The sequence below is a fragment of the Xyrauchen texanus genome, chromosome 8, assembly GCF_025860055.1.
Source record: "Xyrauchen texanus isolate HMW12.3.18 chromosome 8, RBS_HiC_50CHRs, whole genome shotgun sequence".
Lineage (NCBI taxonomy): Eukaryota > Metazoa > Chordata > Actinopteri > Cypriniformes > Catostomidae > Xyrauchen > Xyrauchen texanus.
This window is the reverse complement of record NC_068283.1, coordinates 4,543,507-4,563,789: the sequence shown is the minus strand read 5'-3', so window position 1 is coordinate 4,563,789 and position 20,283 is coordinate 4,543,507. Positions and strand designations below refer to the sequence as shown.

At 37.5% G+C, this 20,283-nt stretch overlaps 1 protein-coding gene and 1 pseudogene across 2 annotated transcripts in view; one reads left to right on the top strand and one right to left on the bottom strand.

Moving 5' to 3' along the window:
* LOC127647503 (gastrula zinc finger protein XlCGF58.1-like) overlaps window positions 1–20,283 on the bottom strand; it is a 172,934-nt pseudogene that overhangs the window by 105,902 nt on the left and 46,749 nt on the right.
* LOC127647412 (ubiquitin carboxyl-terminal hydrolase 36-like) overlaps window positions 111–20,283 on the top strand; it is a 42,643-nt gene continuing 22,470 nt past the window's right edge. For both annotated transcript variants that reach the window (XR_007971053.1, XM_052131625.1), the window contains exons 1-15: window positions 111–222; window positions 7,506–7,767; window positions 8,037–8,258; window positions 9,379–9,489; window positions 10,448–10,550; window positions 10,624–10,691; window positions 10,864–10,934; window positions 11,066–11,148; window positions 11,428–11,539; window positions 11,627–11,767; window positions 13,721–13,821; window positions 14,306–14,441; window positions 14,767–15,120; window positions 18,600–18,806; window positions 19,733–19,833. Coding sequence is in view for 1 of the 2 variants with exons in the window: in XM_052131625.1 (XP_051987585.1) it covers window positions 7,515–7,767; window positions 8,037–8,258; window positions 9,379–9,489; window positions 10,448–10,550; window positions 10,624–10,691; window positions 10,864–10,934; window positions 11,066–11,148; window positions 11,428–11,539; window positions 11,627–11,767; window positions 13,721–13,821; window positions 14,306–14,441; window positions 14,767–15,120; window positions 18,600–18,806; window positions 19,733–19,833 (2,063 nt within the window). In the remaining variant the exon portion in view is untranslated. The remainder of the gene's footprint in view (window positions 223–7,505; window positions 7,768–8,036; window positions 8,259–9,378; window positions 9,490–10,447; window positions 10,551–10,623; window positions 10,692–10,863; window positions 10,935–11,065; window positions 11,149–11,427; window positions 11,540–11,626; window positions 11,768–13,720; window positions 13,822–14,305; window positions 14,442–14,766; window positions 15,121–18,599; window positions 18,807–19,732; window positions 19,834–20,283) is intronic.

The following is a 20,283-nucleotide window of genomic DNA, read 5'->3' as shown; positions in this document are numbered from 1 at the left end:
GCGATCGATATCTGCCCTCTGATTGGACACTTGCGCCATGAATGAAGTGTGTCGTCATAGCCGTGCGTAAGATTGATTGGCCGCTGCGTCGCGTCAATCACGCAAGGGTACGCCCTTTCATAATGCAGCATGGGGGAGAGAACGTGACAAAATGACGGCTTCGCGTGGAATACAGTCTTAACATCCAAGTAGATCAAACGATTCGCGCTCGTCCACGGATGGGTATGTACACCGTGTTATTGGCATGCGTTTGACGGAGGATACTGTGCGTAATGTTGTGAATTGTTTAGAAAATGCCTAGAGCAAGGCGAGGAGGAGCACATTGCAGCAATATGAACGCCACGTTCGCTTTGTGAAGCGGCTCAGGAAGTGAAGCGTCTGATAACGGCCGTAAACAACCAGCTGGCAGTGACTAAATGAACATTAAATACGCGAGTAGCGGCGACTGTCGATGAGAACAGCCCTGTTGACACTGAAGCAGACGCTAAACTAGCTTGTTAGCTCGTGTCTAGTGTGAAGTGCTCAAGTGCGCTCTAACTAGCGACTCTTTGACGTATGCGGACAGAAGCAGCTCAAAACACGCTCTCTAACGTGTCTGGGATAGTTACTGTCACATTACGGGTCAAACTCAAGCATGGTTGATGCATAAATTATCGCCATGGTGTCCTTTATCAAGGTATTTAACATCGGCGTTACTAGATGTGTAATACGTGAGTTATAAGACGCCTTGGATAAAAGCACGAATTAATGTAATTTTAATTAAATTAGTGGTTCGGTTTCCAATAATAGTGGAAGTACTCTCATTTTTATTTTGGATGAATGGTGAACCTCTATGTGTGGTTCACCATTTTTCACCTTTGTAAACCTCTAGGTTGTGTCTCAAAACCTAGTGAGCTCCCTAGATAGCCAGCAGTTTGACGCTCAACGAGAGCTCACTAGGTTTTGAGACGCCGTAGTTTGTCAATGTGGCGGAAGCAGAAACGCGAGATGAGAATTAATAAACAGAACAATCTTGTGGTGAAACATTGCGCAAAACTCGCGTTTTAATACGCCGACTGACTGAAAGACATCTAGATGAATGTTAATGGGAAATTATGCTAATATTATTGACCGTATGTTCAAGGATAATGTCACGCGAGTCCTCATTACAAACACGTTTGGGTGAATCTCACGAAAACATGTACAGGTCACATTTCACATGAAAATAATAAAGAGATTGTGTTTTATTTAAAGTTAACGATGCCCGTTCTAAGGACCATTAAGGTTATTGTGTGTTGTTTTTTTCTAATGACAATTAAGCAAATTTCCTACCTCAAAGTTTTATTACAATAATGTGTCCAGACGGCCTAACATCTGAGTTAAATTGTATTTGTATTTTTGTAGACTAATTTCCATTTTTTTTAATTCACCAGAGTGGCAGTCAGCTGATCACAAATTATAGTCAGGACATTACTGATGTAAAAAAAAAACAATCACTATTTGAAAAAATAAGTCATTTTTTATCAAATCTAGAAAGGCCCCATTTCCAGCAGTCATCACTCCAACACCTTATCCTTGAGTAATCATGCTAAATTGCTAATTTGATACTAGAAAATCACTTGCCATTATATTAAGCACAGTTGAAAGCGATCTGGTTCGTTAAATGAAGCTTAACTTTGTCTTTGTGTTTGTTTTTGAGTTGCTACAATATGCAATAGGCTGGCATGTCTTAAGGTCAATATTAGGTCAAACGTGGCAAAAAAGAAACCGCATTCTCTAGAAACTCGTCAGCCAATCATTGTTGAGGAATGAAGGCTATACAATGCTTGAAATTGACAAAAAAACAAACTGAAGATTTCATATAAAGGTGTACACTATAGTCTTCAAAGACAAAAGACAACTGGCTCTAATAAGGACAGAAAGAGATGTGGAAGACCAGACCAACTAAACAAGAGGATAAGCAGATCAGAGTCTCTAGTTTGAGAAATAGACGCCTCACATGTCCTCAGCTTACAGCTTCATTGAATTCTACCTGCTCAACACCAGTTTCATGTACAACAGTAAAGAAAAGACTCAGGAGGCCTTATGTGAAGAATTGTAAAGAAAACGCCACTTTTGAAACAGAAAAACTAAATGAAAAGGTTAGAGTGGGCAAACAAACACAGACATTGGACAACAGATAATTGGAAAAGAGTGTTATGGATCTTAACCCCATTGAGCTTGTGTGGGATCAGCTAGACTGTAAGGTGTGTGAGAAGTGCCCGACAAGACCTGAAATTCTAGTGCTACAGGAAGTGTGGGGTGAAATGTCACCCGAGTATCTGGACAAACTGACAGCTAGAATGCGAAGGATCTATAAAGCTGTCATTGCTGCACATGGAGGGTTTATTGATGAGAACTCTTTGAAGTTGAATTTTTTTGTGTTTAATATTAATGTCCTGACTATACATTGTGATCAGTTGAATGCCACTTTGGTGAATAAAAGTACCAATTTCCTTCCAATACAGCAAAATCTATTATTCCAAACTTTTGGTCGCCAGTTTACGTAATATTTAAAATGAATTTTTACGCATTACAGTAAAGACAATTTGGTGGACAAATGAACTAGGTGTCAAAAGAATTGAGCCGCCTTGTTTTTAAATATGTATATGGCTTACGATTAGCCAAGAACTACAATTACCACAAGCATGTTTGTAGGGCTTTCAAGATTATGAAATTTGGCTGACGATTAATTGTCTCTTTTAGGCCTTTCAAAATGTATTGTCGTATATGTGCTTCATACACCTTACAAAGTCATTTTTCATAGTTAAAGGTGCAGTATGTAAGATTCAGAAACCCTTGTTATTAATGACACCTGTGGCTGTTAAGTGAACTGCAGCTACCTGTTGCTCGTGCTCCTGCACACAGTCCATAGGGACACCAGTATCAACTAAAACAAAGAGACTGAACGTGATTCACAGACATCATGATGACAGATGAGTTACCATAATTAAAATGACACATGATTGTTTTACTACAAACTTTGAGACTGTAAATTATATTTGACTCTCCAGTGCTGGAACAGGGCTAAAACAAAGTGTGGATATTGGTCTGACTATGTGAGAATGTAGTTTGAAGATCATTTTTCTTTCCATGATACATTGACTGCATTTATACGATAGTCTATGTCTGCGTTAGCTTTATAATAAATGCTGTTTTATAATAATAGAATATATGTTTTCTGTATAACCAAGTTACGTTACACTAATGAATGGAGCTTTTTGCATGACCTTGAACATTGTTTAGCATTAATTTCATGTATTACTGTAGTTTGTCTAAAATGACACCGATCAATCCTTATGGCACTATATTTCACATGGTTTGCTGTTATGTAAGTTTACCTGTCCAATAAGAAGAACACCAATTCAGGGTTTTGATTCCCAAAGCCGAACAAAGGTCCCTCCAGGAATCAAATGCCCTGCCGATAGTTTCACTCGACCACGATCACGTTCCCGCTTAGCCAGAAGGGATTCAGTAGATACATTTTTTTTATTTATTTTTTTTTGGCTAACTCAAAGTTTGTGTAGGAGTCGGTGTTGTGGTTGGAGCCGGATGTTTGCTGGATTCCATCTCGAAGATAACGTTACATTGTGTTGCAGTTTGTTGTCGTTGTTTAATAGCGGAAGAGAAGCTATTACTGTCTGAGGCAAGGAGGCTCTCAGTAGCGTGCATAAACGTCACATCGTTTGGATTTTGCCGGCGAAAGCAACCCGCTCCCTTCACGTGAAAATCAGTCTACAGGCTTTAAGAGGCAACATAGGAAGTCCGGAAAGGGCAAATCTTTTAAGGTGCGATACAAGCCATTCACACATTGACAAAAAAAAAAAAAGGGCGAGTATACATGAAAATTGTTACATATTGCACCTTTAACTTCCAAATAGAAAACAAATAATAAAATAGGAATATATGATTTCCTTTTAAGGGTTCAAAAACGTATGAATGACATGAAAAATCATGTTTGCAATATCTAAATATTTCTAAATACTTAAAAGATGTCTCTCGTTTTGGTCAACATTAGTTTGTCTATTTAACATTTACATGGTTTTGGAATTCATACAATTTGTTATATATTTTTATCATATGATATTGTTTTTTGCAATAGTAAAATATTTTGGTGCATTCGTGCTAAGACTGCCTTTATATACTGGACTATTTCTCTTTGGGAGTTTAGACTCATAAAAATGTCTTTATATTCCTTCAGACTCGAGTTATACAATTACAGGTATAATTACATTTCCTGACCTCCTCACACACATTCTTGACATGCACGACACACAAATACACAGTTTATGGCATTTATATATAGTCACTTTAAATTCCCTCATGTGGGAATTCAAATATGATTGGAATTTGAAGTGCACAATAGTCACAGTTATCTCAAATAACCGCGGTTAGATTCAAAAACGCAATCAGACAGTCAGTTAATAATCGCGACAGGCCTACATGTGTGTGCATGTGCCTGACGAAACTGAACACCGTTGTAGTCCTTTTTTAGCAACTTGTTAGCTACATACTTTTTAAAAAACATGAGGGCTTCAAAATTAACATTTTGGGTATGATTGTTTTTAATTAAATTTTGCAGAACAAAATATCCATGACATTATTTTACTCCTTAATCTAAAACTGCCATGAAAAAAAGTGCTGATTCTCTTCAGGGTGTTTGGACGACAACCTGAACAGCTTATTTCGTTGTGAAATAAGACATGAGCAAGTTGACAAGTTTTCGTGAGATTTACCATTTTAGCAGAATATTCAATGCTCCGCTCTAAAGTATTTCATTGGCCTGAAATTGCTCTTGGTGAGGACAATCTGTGTTAAAATGTTTTTTAATTAATTTAATTAATTCCAGTAATTGCAAACAACTGGAAAAATCATGTTAAAACATTTGGGTTATTCTTTAGATTTTTTTATCTCTGATTTCTAAGTGACGTTATCAAACATTGTTGAATCCTCGTTCTCTTGATTTTCTTGACATCATGATCATTTTTGACTTGTATGCTGGCAGTCCGCCTTTATAGGGTTATGTTTTCATGTATTGATTTTTTTTATCATTTAATCATTATAACATAACTTCCCAACCCAATATAAAATTTAAATACAAAATTGCGATTAAATAAATCTGAATGAAATGTTTTTTCTTAAATGTTTAGACATGCTTTTGAATAAATTATTCACATTAGTAATACAGGTAGGGAATGCACAGGAGATGCACAGGCAGCAGTTGTTACATCATATGAGTGCAGCTCATACAGCGCTCTGTCACCAGTAATCACAAGCGCACATGAAGGTTAGTCTGCCCTTGTGGCTTTAATGCATGTGCAGCCACCGTTCTGCTCTTCTGCTCTGTACGTCAGCAACAGACCTGATGAGTAAGCCCAAGTGCTGTGAACTCGGCCTTTTATCTGTTTCCTGAATGCATCAAATGAAATATTGTCCTTAAAAAAATACAAATAAATACATTTCTAGCTACTCTACAGCCAGCTAAAACCGATGCTTTGCAGGGATGTCTAAAGAAGAAACTGAAATTCTCATTTAATGTTACAGATATAGCTTGTTTTTGTCATCAGTTCTCCTAGTCACCTAGTAATTGGTCTAGCTATCTGTGTAAAATGCCTTTTATGCTGATTTTAATTTATAATATTTAATATAATTTCAATGATAAATGAACATGTAAAAATGTTTGCTCATTTAGGCTTATTTATAATATTAGAAATATGATTTAAATAATAAATGACCACGTAAAATGCATTTGTACTCTAATATCTGATATAATCTGTGAGAGCAGAATTCTGCAGATTTCCACCTAAATTGGGAAATAATTCATTCCATGTGTCTTGAGTGTTTAATAAATATTTAACTAATTTGATAATACATTCAGCAGCCATTAAGATTGTAGTATTCCGATTATTACATTTTACCATGTGAAAATCTATTCCATAAAATGTAGTAGATTTTCCAACAAAATCAGCACAGAAAGTGTCAGAAAAGTCTGTTTTTGTCTGGGCTTAGACATTGAACACTTCATGCGCACATGGAGCATGTTGCAAAAAAAATAAAAAGTGCCATTTAGTCATTTAAAAGACTTGATCATGATTAATCTAATAATTAATGATTTTCCGTAATCACATATTTTAAAAGTGCTAAAATTTGATTATATATATATATATATATATATATATATATATATATATATATATATATATATATATATAATAAAATTGAAAATAAATATTTTATAAGCATTTTTCAAACTAAGTGTTCCACAATACAACGACAGAAATTCACAAAAAAAAGCAGCAATTAAAGTTACATTAAACATTTTCCAAAGTTTAAATGGGAGGTGAACTGATAATAAGATCTCGCATAGGTTAAGTATTCATTGCAATGGGCATTACATTTCAAAGTGTCATCCTCCACAATATAAATCGTGGCTATCCACTTTGCCACAACAATCGTGAAGCTGCATTTACATGATTTTCTCCATTTTTAAACTCAACATGAAAAGTGCTGCAGAGAATGTTTTGTTTACAACTCACACAGAGCTGAATAATATATCAGTATCTATTGTGAAAATAGGTAAATGTGTTAATTGCATTGTTTAAATTAATGGAATGCTTTTTTTCCCTTTTTTTTTTATTTTTTATATTGCGCTGTCTTCATCAAATCAATGACAGCAATGTCTAAAATATAGCCACAGGTACACATCTCTGTTTAGTAACTGGTTGGATGGCTGCCAAGTCTTAACTGGTCACCTTTAGAATTCAGTTCATACAAGCCTGCATGCAACTATAGGCAGTGTATCATCCAGGTTATTATCAGAACTGTCAAAGCCTGGGTTGTGGCTTAAGTACACTTTGCGATGTTCCTCATTGTATCAACCAAATGTACTGGTCTAATTTTTTTCATATCTGCTGCACAAGATTCATAAAAATTTGGGAAATTGACTGTAGAATTCGGATATGTTGTGCGCTAATACAGCTCGATGAACTTAAAGTGATAATCCAAAAATGAGAAGTCTCTCATCATTTACTCATCCTTTCTTCTCTGAGACACCAAAGGTGAAGTTTTGCAGAATGTCTGCGCTCCAAAGCACCATAAAACATAATTGTAGTTGCCAAATGATAGCGTGTGTGTGTTGGAATAGACTGAAATTAAATATTTACTCAAAATCTTGCATGACAGCCGTGGTTAACATTCATTTTATGGAGAAGAGCAGTTTGGACATTCTGCTATAAATAACTCTTGTGTTCCATAAAAGAAAGTAATTCATACAGGTTTGACATAACACAGAAGGGTGAGTAAATGACTGAATTTTCAGTTTTGGGTGCTCTATACCTTGAAGCTTGTTTTGAAGAATGGAAAAGCACTAGTTATCACAAAACATCCGGCTGACCAAGTTAGCCACGTTTGAAGAATGGAACCCTGGAGCTGAAGTTTTCCCAATTTTTTAGTAACTGTTAAACCCATGTTTTTTTTTCCCCCATCAGTGACGCATAATGCCAATAGTTGACAAGCTCAAAGAGGCCCTGAAGCCGGGCCGCAAGGATTCCAGCGATGAGGGTGACCTCAACAAGTTGCTGGCTTCATCCGCCAAGAAAGTGCTGTTGCAGAAGATAGAGTTTGAACCGGCCAGCAAAGGCTTCAGCTACCAGTTGGAGACCCTCAAGACGAAATATGTGATCTTGAATCCCAAGAATGATGGGGCAGCATCACAGAGATCACTCGAGCCTGCTCCGATTAAGAGACAAAGTAAGACAAATCAGTTCTCATGACATAAAAGCCAGGGTTTCGACACATTGCTCAACAGTTAAGTTTATTTTCAGCTTCTAGCAACCACCCTTGCAGGCAAGGCAAGCACAACTCACATTTTCTTCAGGAAAAGTAAAGCCTTCTTGGCTGAGCCTCCCCAGCGATTGAAATTTGATGTCAGTTGGCACTCTTTAGTTAAAGAAAAGTTTAATTTACATGATAAAATGAACCTTCATCTGTGATTGTAACTGGTCTCATCTCCCCGGCAGTTTCAGAGAACCTGAACGTTGGGCAGAGCGATGGTATCCCTGCTCCACAGAAGATGCTCTTCCCTGGAAACAAGCTCTCCATGAAGTGGGAGCGGGTGTATCGGGTTGGAGCTGGACTCCACAACCTGGGCAACACCTGCTTCCTCAACTCCACTGTGCAGTGTCTCACCTACACCCCACCGCTGGCCAACTACCTCCTGTCGAAGGAGCACAGCCGATCCTGTGAGCAACCACTTCACTGAATATTAAGGCTTTGGTATACTTTGTTTTCCCATGTACCTGGTTGTCACACAGTCAAGCACTAAACCTTTCAAAGTATTCTCTTTTGACTGTGAGTGAATACAAACGTGTTCGATATATGCGCAATTTGACTGCTTTGTGACGCTCTTAGTACAGACAAGGACTGTCTACGTATGGACAAAATCTGAGCCACGCATGGACAGTCTGTGCTGATGATGAAATTTTCATCAAGCATATTGTGCGTTCCGACCAGCAACGCGGACAACTGAAGTATTCTTTTCTGTTCCGCATAGATGCATTTACTAGCGAGTCTGATGGCTCGTTAAATGAAATTTGAGGCACGTGGATTATGATAATTGTAAGTGATTGTGCACGTGCATACTATTTATGAATGATTGGAATTGACCAACATGCATATGTTTAACTTACAAATCTGGGGTGTACATAAGGTCCATTTTATGTGCAAATTACTCCCAGTTTACGTACATATTTACAAAAGTTATGAATGAGAACCATTGTGTGTTCTTGAGTTCGTGTAACAAATCGCAGTCCTCACTTAGGTCATAAATGCTGTGTTTTTAGGTCACGGTTGTAAGTTTAATGTAGTTTGAAACTAAGAAAAATGTGCCTCGAGATCCCTTGCCCTCTTTTCAGCTGTGTTTAAATGCAAGAATACATTCTCATCTTGTGCTATCGTTAGTGTCAAGCAAGTGTGGATTGTTCGCTGTACAACTGCAAGTTGCCTATACAGCTGGAGTTTTGCTTACTGCCCCCTGATCAAAAAGGCTTTAATTGTTACAATTATAGAAATATAATAATAATAATAATAATAATTGTTTTATATTTCTGTATTTTATATATAATCACACTGAATTTGCAAGTTAATTCAACATCCTACTATAAACATTTTGAAATGCTTAAGTATTGTGTAGAATTATGCTGCAGACCTTAAATTGGTTGATTAAAAGAAACCGGATCAAGAAACAAGTGTAAAGTAGATCAAAATGTATTTCTAGGTAATTCTTCTAAAAGGTGTTATCCTAGCTTTTACTATGAAAAACCCATACAAATCTGAACTAAAACCCTCTTTTGTCACCTTCAGGTCACCAGTCTGGATTCTGCATGATTTGTGTAATGCAGAACCATATCATCCAAGCCTTTGCCAACACAGGCAATGCCATCAAACCTGTATCTTTCATCCGAGACCTGAAAAGTAAGCGCTTTGTCTAATGACTGTTGAAGTTTGTCCTTTTTGTTTTAGAGAGTAATACAACACTTGCACATGGCATTATGAGTCAGATGAGTTAACAGTTACAGGAAGTGCAGAGATTCATTAGGCTCCCTGATGGTAGAGTGTAATGTGTTGAGCCATGAAATTGAGTTCCCAGACAAAAAACAAAAATAATTATCCCATAATTTACTCACCCTCAAGCTATCCTAGGTGTATATGACTTTCTTCTTTCAGCCAAACACAATCAGAGTTATATAAAAAATGTCCTGGCTCTTCCAAGCTTTATAATGGGAGTGAATGGTACCTTAGATTTTGAAGCCAGAAAATGCTCATCCATCCATCAGAAAAGTAATCCATACTTAATAAAGGCCTTCTGAAATTAAGTGATGCATTTTTGTAAGAAAAATATCCATATTTCTAACTTTATGAACTATAATCACTATCCTCCGCGCTTCCGCGTTCGTCACTTCTCACCGGAGCTTACGCTACGCATACATCATACGCTGGAATTCGACTCTCTTGTGAACGTGCGGACAGCCATGGGAAGCCAGTGATTCTAGTTATAAAGTTATAAAAATGGATAGTTTTCTTACAAAAACGTATTGCTTTGCTTCAGAAGGCCTATATTAACCCCCTGGAGCTGTATGGATTACTTTTTTGATGGATGGATGCGCTTTTTTGGGCTTCAAAATCTAAGGTACCATTCACCCCCATTATAATGCTTGGACGAGCCAGGATATTTTTTTATATATCTCTGATTGTGTTTGGCTGAAAGAAGAATGTCATGTACAACTAGGATGGTTTGAGGGTGAGTAAATTATGGGATAATTTCATTTTTAGGTGAACTAATCAAGTTTCCCCCCTCCTGTTCCCCAACCACTTTCCCTTTTTTTTGGGAGAGTAACCTCTGAAATAATCAGATTTTTTTCTGATCCTTCAGAAATTGCTCGCCATTTTCGATTTGGGAGCCAGGAGGATGCTCACGAGTTTTTGCGTTACACCATTGATGCCATGCAGAAAGCTTGTCTGAATGGATATCCAAAGTAAGATCACTACTAGTGTTACTGCACCCTAAAGATTCGGATAAGAGGAATAATTAACCTATTTTCATTACAGACTGGACAGGCAGACCCAGGCCACCACGCTCGTCCACCAGATTTTTGGGGGTTATTTAAGGTCCCGAGGTAGGCACCAATTACCGCATCGGTTTCAAGGCTATTGTGATACATTGAGATCTAAGGGAGTGTTTTCCAATGAAATGACATTGAAAAAGCGTTCAAACTTTTCAAAGTGAAGCCTTTTTGTTAAAACTGTTTAAAACGTGTTCTTAAAACATTTCTCTTGCTGTTTTTGCAGTGAAGTGCTCCATTTGTAAAAGCGTGTCAGATACGTATGACCCATACCTAGACATCGCTCTAGAGATTCGGGTGAGACAGAAAAAGACAGAAAAGTCAGAGACTTTGACCCTCATCTTTTTTGAAAGAAAGATTAATGTCTTGTGTTCAGGACGGAAAACTCCTCTAAATAACTTTTAACTCTCTCTTTCTGTCTCTTTTAGCAAGCGGCTAACATTGTCCGTGCTCTGGAGCTGTTTATCAAGCCTGACTTTTTGAGTGGTGAGAATGCCTACATGTGTGCCAAGTGAGTTGTACACTCATATTTCTTAAATGTTCCAGTGGTTTTGACTGTTTTGTTTAAATGTTTGAAATTGCTCTTCTGCATGGTCAGTAATCATGATTTCTATTGCCTGTACTTCCTCTTTCTCAAAACTCAGCTTAAACTTTGGTGCATATCCACCTAAGAGCCACTCGGAAATCCCACTTGGCAACATGCTAAAAACCACAGAGAACAACTCTGATTCAGTTAACGCTAGAGCCTGCCATTAAAAATTTTGCATCATTCTTTGTTTTCATGCTTTAGATGTAAGAAGAAGGTTCCAGCAACTAAACGGTTCTCAGTTCACCGAACATCCAATGTGCTGACGCTGTCACTTAAACGCTTCGCCAACTTCAGTGGAGGAAAAATTACCAAGGTACCCGCCTTTACACTCCACTGAGTCTCAAACATGCTCTTAGCCCATGAGAAAACCACTGATTTCACCATTGATGCTTTCTGTTAGGATGTTGGCTACCCAGAGTTCCTAAACATTCGGCCGTACATGTCGCAGAGCACTGGAGATCCTGTGATGTATGGCCTCTATGCTGTCCTCGTGCACTCTGGGTACAGCTGCCATGCTGGACATTACTACTGCTACGTCAAGGTGAGAGTAGTGAATTTAATTGGTTTTATAAAATCAAAATGAAATCAGAGCTTTTGAGGTTATTTATGCTTATGTACTGCTAAATGTTGACAATCAACTATTAGCAGTTATGTGTGATCAACTCCCGTAATATGGCGACACGTCAATGACATCGAACCTCAATGGTAAAAATCATGTTGAGATTGTATGAGCACCGAATATTTCTTGCTTTATTAATCATCTCATTTATCCCTTGTAATTGAATGTTTTCACTTACGGAATAAATTAATCATGACTGGCTGGTAATCGAGCATTTCTTCGATGGCAGCGGTAATTGAAATCTTTTGTTAAATCTACACCACTTGGTGACAGCACAGCAAAATAAAGATTAACGTTAAACAATGCAATGAAAGCATCAGATGTTAATTCTGTTGTATATTGTTACTAAGCTTGGCATGCACATGCTATTCCAAAGTGCTTTGAAAAATACAATGTTATTACATGCTAGCTGTGGTAATAATAGGATTATTAGGAACACCATACTAATACTGTGTTTGACCCCCTTTCGCCTTCAGAACTGCCTTAATTCTACGTGGCATTGATTCAACAAGGTGCTGAAAGCATTCTTTAGAAATGTTGGCCCATATTGATAGGATAACATCTTGCAGTTGATGGAGATTTGTGGGATGCACATCCAGGGCACGAAGCTCCCGTTCCACCACATCCCAAAGATGCTCTATTGGGTTGAGATCTGGTGACTGGGGGGGCCATTTTAGTACAGTGAACTCATTGTCATGTTCAAGAAACCAATTTGAAATGATTCGAGCTTTGTGACATGGTGCATTATCCTGCTGGAAGTAGCCATCAGAGGATGGGTACATGGTGGCCATAAAGGGATGGACATGGTCAGAAACAATGCTCAGGAAGGCCGTGCCATTTAAACGATGCCCAATTGGCACTAAGGGGCCTAAAGTGTGCCAAGAAAACATCCCCCACACCATTACACCACCACCACCAGCCTGCACAGTGGTAACAAGGCATGATGGATCCATGTTCTCATTCTGTTTACGCCAAATTCTGACTCTACCATCTGAATGTCTCAACAGAAATCGAGACTCATCAGACCAGGCAACATTTTTCCAGTCTTCAACTGTCCAATTTTGGTGAGCTCTTGCAAATTGTAGCCTCTTTTTCCTATTTGTAGTGGAGATGAGTGGTACCCGGTGGGGTCTTCTGCTGTTGTAGCCCATCCGCCTCAAGGTTGTGCGTGTTGTGGCTTCACAAATGCTTTGCTGCATACCTCGGTTGTAACGAGTGGTTATTTCAGGCAAAGTTGCTCTTCTATCAGCTTGAATCAGTCGGCCCATTCTCCTCTGACCTCTAGCATCAACAAGGCATTTTCAGCCCACAGGACTGCCGCGATACTGGATGTTTTTCCTTTTCACACCATTCTTTGTAAACCCTAGAAATGGTTGTGCGTGAAAATCCCAGTAACTGAGCAGATTGTGAAATACTCAGACTGGCCCGTCTGGCACCAACAACCATGCCACGCTCAAAATTACTTAAATCATCTTTCTTTCCCATTCTGACATTCAGTTTGGAGTTCAGGAGATTGTCTTGACCAGGACCACACCCCTAAATGCATTGAAGCAACTGCCATGTGATTGGTTGATTAGATAATTGCATTAATGAGAAATTGAACAGGTGTTTCTAATAATCCTTTAGGTGAGTGTATATGTGTTAATAATATGTGTATATTAGTAGTTGATATGAATTTTACCCACCCATGCAAACTTTTTTATTCTTTGGGAAAAATGTCCACTAATGAATTCTGTGCATTTAAAACCAGAAATATTTATTAAGAAAGAAAATTGGGTCAATTTAGATTTGTATTGAATTTATCTATTTGGTTTAACTATGTGGTTAGCTATTTGTTTATTGTTTGTCTTGGCTAATGCTAATTTTCTTCCACAGGCCAGTAACGGACAGTGGTATCAGATGAACGACTCCATGGTGCACTCGAGTAATATCAAAGTTGTCCTTAATCAGCAGGCTTATGTGCTCTTTTACCTGAGGTAGTTCTCTTTCATTTAGAGGTAGACCGATATCCGTTTTTTTAGATTAGTCTGTACTGATAATTGTTTTTTGGAACTATCCTTATCTGCAAAATTCTATAGTGATAGTTGCAGATTTTTTTTTTATATATTTTTTTTTGTCATTTCAATAAGAGTGCCCAGTGTGTTTTTGGATTGTTTATACTTTAAGGGTCCTGCGTTATGCACCAAATCTGAATTTCTTCTGGTTATTTTGGGGAATTTTGGTTGAACAATAATCTGAATCAGGGATTTCATTAATTTTCTCTCTTTCTGTGCAGGAATTTTTTTGATATTATATAAATCAGTTTTATAAAGTATTGGCCGATTTAATCGGTTATCAGCCTTTCCCACCGCCTCCATTATGGTTATGGGCAAAATGTGTTGCCCGACCTCTACTTTCTATTGCTTGTGTTACAGCAAGTAGAAATGTCTTTATTTTACATTCACTTGTTTTGTTCGGTAGGATCCCAGAGAAGAAGAATACAGATGCTTCAAATACAAAACAAAACTTTGTGCATTCTGGGAGGACTAATATGACCTCTGAGCAACTGAAGAGGAGCACACTTAATGGGCCGCCATCTTCACCGCAGATTATGAAGGTACAGACCCCTGACACGAGCTTGAGATATTCAAAGGTATATTTAGATTTCCCACGCACAGTCAAGTGCGCTAGCCTTTTACAGCATACTCTTTTGACTGCAAGCCCATACGTTCTATGCATGCGCACTATGATTGCTTTGTGATAGACAATGGCAGAGGCATGCGCAGGTGACATGATCATACTGTGCGAATGATTACATTTTGTGACATCCACTGTGTGCAAACTGTAGCAGCACATGGAAAATGTTTTTGTTTTTTTTGTTAGGCACTATTAATATTAACTGGCAATAAAGATTTTGTTTTTTATCATCTTATACTCTGTAGAAGCTTGATCCTGCTCAGCTGAGGAAGATCCAGTCTGTAGATGGTGGTCTTGGCATTTCATTAGCCAGAAATTGTTTGGGGCTCCAGTCTCCCAAGATGTCGAACGGTACAGCCACCTCCCATGCGCTGCCCAAACCGTCCAGTGGCCCTACACTGATCGATGAGCCCTTTAAGAAGGTAAAGAAGCCCGCACCTCTGCCTGTGTCTCGCAGCAGCACCCCAGCTCTACCCAACGGCCTCGCCAAACCCGACACTGACAAGCGGAGCAGCAGCGAGTCCCGCGGCCTACCTTCATCTACCTCACTCAAATCCCTCTCTGACTCCTCCTCGGCAGACACCACCTCTCAGTCTAAAGTAAGTCTTCTTAAAGGGATGGTTCACCAAAAAATGGAAATTCTCTCATTATTTGCTCACCCTCATGATATCTCAGGTGTGTATGACGTTCTTTCTTCACCAGAACACATTTGAAGAAAAATATCTTGGCTCAGTAGGTCCTTAAAATGCAAGTGAATGAATATTTCGCTTTTGAAGCTCCAAAACTCACAGACAGTCAGAATAAACTTCATTGATACTACTCCAATAGTTAAATTAAGTAGCTTGGTTGGATTTGGTTTAGATCTGTTATTATCCATTTCTTTACTCACAATGGTGCGATTGTGTTCTTATCCTGGATGTCTCAACTGAGTGGAGAACTTGAGATTATGTCGGTATCTTAAGGCAACGCGAACACGTCACTCGAGAGACCTTTGACTCCACCCTCATGAAGCGTTGGATTTTTAAGTACTTAAATATTGATATTTCTTGTACTAAAAGTGATCATATCACTTTAAAAGACATTAATTTAACTGCTGGAGTCATACCGTAAGGTGCTGTGTGAAATCAAAGTAAACTTCTAAACTATTTCTATAGAACTAGTTATAATATTCTGACTGTTCCCCTGAGTAGTTTTCTTAGTTGGTACTTTGTTAGTGAAATTTTTCTACTCTATAAAAGATATTGATTTCCTTTCCTCAAGCTCTTAATGACTTAAGTAATCTCTAGGAATATATGAAGGCAAATATCAAACATCATATAAACACAACATCTATTAAACAGGAGGAAAACTTTGTCCATCAATTGTCAAGTCTTGGAGGTTCAGACATGTGCTTGTGCTTATATGACATTGCACTGTAATTATAGGGCAAGTAAGACCATGGATGGCTCCACATTGCTGTAGTTAGGTCAATGAAGAATTTGAGTAACTGCAGTAGTTGTTATAAAAAAAGATTCTACCTACTAGATTATTTAACAAGCCTACAACATTTGTCAAAATGCCACAGTTACTGTTACTACTGTAAAAACGTTTTTTGCATTTTAGTAAGGGTGATGTCATTTGAAAAAAACGTTATTGTGGTGCATTGTGGTTGACCAATAGTGAATTTTACAGATAACCAAGGTGATGGGAAAGGCCGAAAACAGCTAAATCGGCTAATTCGCTTTTCAAATAGATTAATAGAATATCAAAAAACTATGAAGAAACAGCTACAGCTTGCTCACTGGGGTTATTAATACAATTATTATTTAATTATTTTTAAATACGATTAAGAATCGTATTTTATCTAATTACAAAATGATGATTCATCGACTTTATAGACATTATAGTTTTATCGTCTGTTAATGCCTGATCTTCTGTAAAGCTGCTTTGAAACTATGTGTGTTGTGAAAGGCGCTATACAAATAAAATTGACTTGACTTGAAGGGCACAGGCAAAGAGTCCTAAATAAATGAAATCCCAGATGCATTTTATTCAACCAAAATCTCCAAATTAACCAGAACAAATTAAGATTTGGGGATTAACACTGGACTTGAAGTATAAACAAGCCCGAAACACTACGGGGACTCTTATTTTGAAATGATGAAAAAACTATCTACAACTATCTCCACCGATCAGCCTATCTCTATATTGTGACCGATATGTATAAAATATAAGATGCAGCACAAAGACTGAGTGATTTGCAACATTCTTACAATTTAAGTTAAACTACAGGTTTCAATTTACAACAGTTGTGAACATCTCTCTGGCAATATTTAAGGATATATATATATATATATATATAATCACAATATCCAATTACATCGGCAAACCAAGAGATTGTGAATATTCTTGGTTTAGTGATTTTGCATTGAAAATGTAATGAATTGATTAAAAAAATTAAAAACTTATAAAAAATATTTTTTTTTTATTCAAATTGCAATCCAAACGAAAAAGCAAATAAAATAACGAAGTGATAATAATAAATATATATATATATTCATGAATTTAATTAATCTGAATTGAAAAACTACAAACCAATAAAATGATCACACAGAAAATATATTATAACAATATTAAATATATGATTCTTTATTCAGTTCTTTAACAATTACATTTAACAGATTTGTTTTTTTTTACCAACTATCCAAATAATATAACGTTCTAGAAAACTCTAATGATATGCAAAACAGCAGTCAAGTAATGAACTTAGCAGCACTAGTATAGTATCTTGCAAATAAAAAAGTTTAAATATGCTACACAGTCATTTTAATGAAAACAACAGGCAGAACACAGAACGGCAGAGGGCATCTATTCTGATTATGTAAACGTATTTATACTTTAATATAAAATTATCGTGCAAAACAACAGAAATAGATCTTAAACCAACCTCAAACTGTAAACGACAAAGGTAACCTCAAGTGAAGAATAAAGTTTTGCAGGGATAAACAAATTTTAATGTAATTGCTATACACAGCAAATTGGAATGCTTTCTATTTAAGTAAAAGTGTCTCGGTTTATCTTCAATAACAAAAGTTGCTCAGCTTTCTGGCAACTCAAGAACATGAGATGCTGCACTGAATAGTCTCTCTCTCTCTGTGCTGGTGCTTGGGGCAGATAAATACCTGTGTGCAATCTGCGAAAGCAATCTTTGTTCATGCACCAGTAGTCAAGAGGATTGTCGTGTTCGCGTGATATGAGTGTGAAGCGATCGACTGTGTTCCGCAACTGCTTTCGGGTCCTTGAATAACGTGCGAGGAAGGGCACCCGGTGGACTTTCTGGTGCCCTCCTATGGTAAGAAGGTGCCCCGCTAGGGAGTTGGTGCCCTAAGCAGACTGCGTAGTATGCGTATAGGGAGCTTCGGTACTGCTTTTAAATATTTCCGCACCGCTGACATCGATCTTTGCTTGGTAGTGCCGTGATTATGGCTACATCGATCGAGAGTGAAATCTGAGCACTGAGGGTCGGGGAGGCATATATTTTCGGCCTTTTTTTTTTCTCTTTAATTATAATTCAGTAATACTTATACTGAAAATTAACCATGTAATTTTTTGGCTTTAAGAAAAGGAAAGACGAGTCAAAAATATTTTTGTGGCAATCAACATTATGCCACAAAGACTGTTGATGGAGCTTAACTTGTATTGATCCCAGAAACACATTCATGGATTTACTGAGATTCGTTGGTGTGCATTATTTAAAAATAAAAAATTTAAAATGTATGAAAATTTCATAAGTTGCTCCGCTTCTAACAGCTTTTCCTTTTGGCTGACATCACAAAGCCCTCTTAATTTTCAGCCCCGATGCAACCACCTGTCATATGGAGACTTTATTTTTTTTCTTGTTGAACATCTTGTTTTATTTCGAAATGTCACATTACTGAAGTAAAGAAAAGTTTGCAAACGTGGTTTCACATTGACTGTTAAAGGAGTCATATACCAATGTTTTCTCCAATGTATTTATGACACTTGGAATTGCATCCATAATGACCCACAATAATCCAAAGGGTAAAGATTCAGTAGTGTACTCTGTGTGAACTCTTAGGAAGCAACTGGCACAAGGAGCGCACCTATTGGCGACTCGTCGGGTGTGAGTGGTCCTGCATCTCCTGCTAAGAGCACAGAGCGCGTGAATGCAGATGATCAGAAGGTAGTGAAGCTCAAACCGCAGGCCCTCACCAACATCACATCAGTGCCCGTCAGCACCATGTCCCCCCCGCCCGCCAAACGACTCGCCCTGTCTGCCAAGAAGGTCAGTCCACCAGCCCCACCCACCTGGTTTCATCTACTGCTGGGGTTAAAGAATGTGTTTGCTGTGTTTGTCCACTTCATCCTCGTAGAGAGTCAGGTGTTCATTAAGACTTCCCTTTATAATTGGATGGGTGGTATGACCATGTATACTGTGAGACGAATTAAATCTATTAGCCAGATGAGAATTGTGGTTCCCAATGTCATTGAAAACCTGGAAAATCAGGGAATTTTCTAATTGTTTTCCAGGCATGGAAAGGTTAAATTAATAAAATCTTAAGTCATGGAAATTTCTACAGTAAACATTGTCTAGTAATTTTCGACATACTCATCTCTTCTCAAAGAATGGGTTTATTAGCAAATCTGTCTAAATCAAAACGATTTTTTTTACTTCTTATCCAGTACTTTCAAATATCTGGAAATGTCATGGAAAGTCATTGGTCAAGAAGTGTGGGAAGTAATTTTCATTTGTTAAACTACTTAATTTCCTTGAATATCTAAAACTAGGCATTACCACATAGTTATTTGGTATATAAACCATTTTCATTTGAATTTATTAAACAAATATACAAGTAATAAACATTTTTGGTCATACCACCCCCCTACCTTTTTATAACAAAACATCCTTTAATAAGTTATCTCCGCTCATGTCTTCTGTGTTGGTTTGTTGTCTGCACTGCGCCTTTTAAAAACAATTATTTTACCTTTTTTTTTTGTTTGTTTTTTTTGTTTAAAAATTTCTAATTCTTCTCTGCTACACTCTTTGTCCCTCCCCCTTCCTACTTGTTGTTGTTTTTTTTTTTTTTGGTTTGGCCTTGATTATTTCCTCATTTGGATCTCTTTGTCATTCACATTTCATGGCTTTTTTGTTTTTATTCTTTTAATATTTTTTTTAGACCACAAAGTTTTTATTTATGTCAATAACTGCAGGCCAGCCCCCGGCAGAGCCCGAGCAGCAGCACTGAAGCTCTTCATCTGTCCAGTGACCCCACACATCCCCTCAGCCTGGCCTCGCCTAACATGCAACACAGGTACCAACACTGCTTAAAGTGTGATTTTTTTTTTTTTTTTTCCCCCATCACATTTTTCATTCAACTGCTCAATGAGGACTTAAGACATTGCAGCACAATTTTCTGTTACAGCGCAATCTTCTGTAAAGCTGCTTTGAAACGTGATGTGAAAAATGTGATACAAATAAAATTGACTTAAAGGAATAGTTCACCCCAAAATGAAAATTCTCATCATTTACTCACTCTCATGCATCCCAAATGTGTATGAATTTCTTTCATCTGTTGTACTCATGAAGATTTTTAGAAGAATGTCTCAGCTCTTTTGGTCTATACAATGCAAATTAATGGCTGCCAAGATTTTCGTCCTCCAAAAATCATGTAAATCAGCATAAAAGTAATCCAGAAGACTCCAGTTGTTAAATCAATGTCTTCAGAAACTATATGATCGGTGGGAGTAAGAAACAATCACTT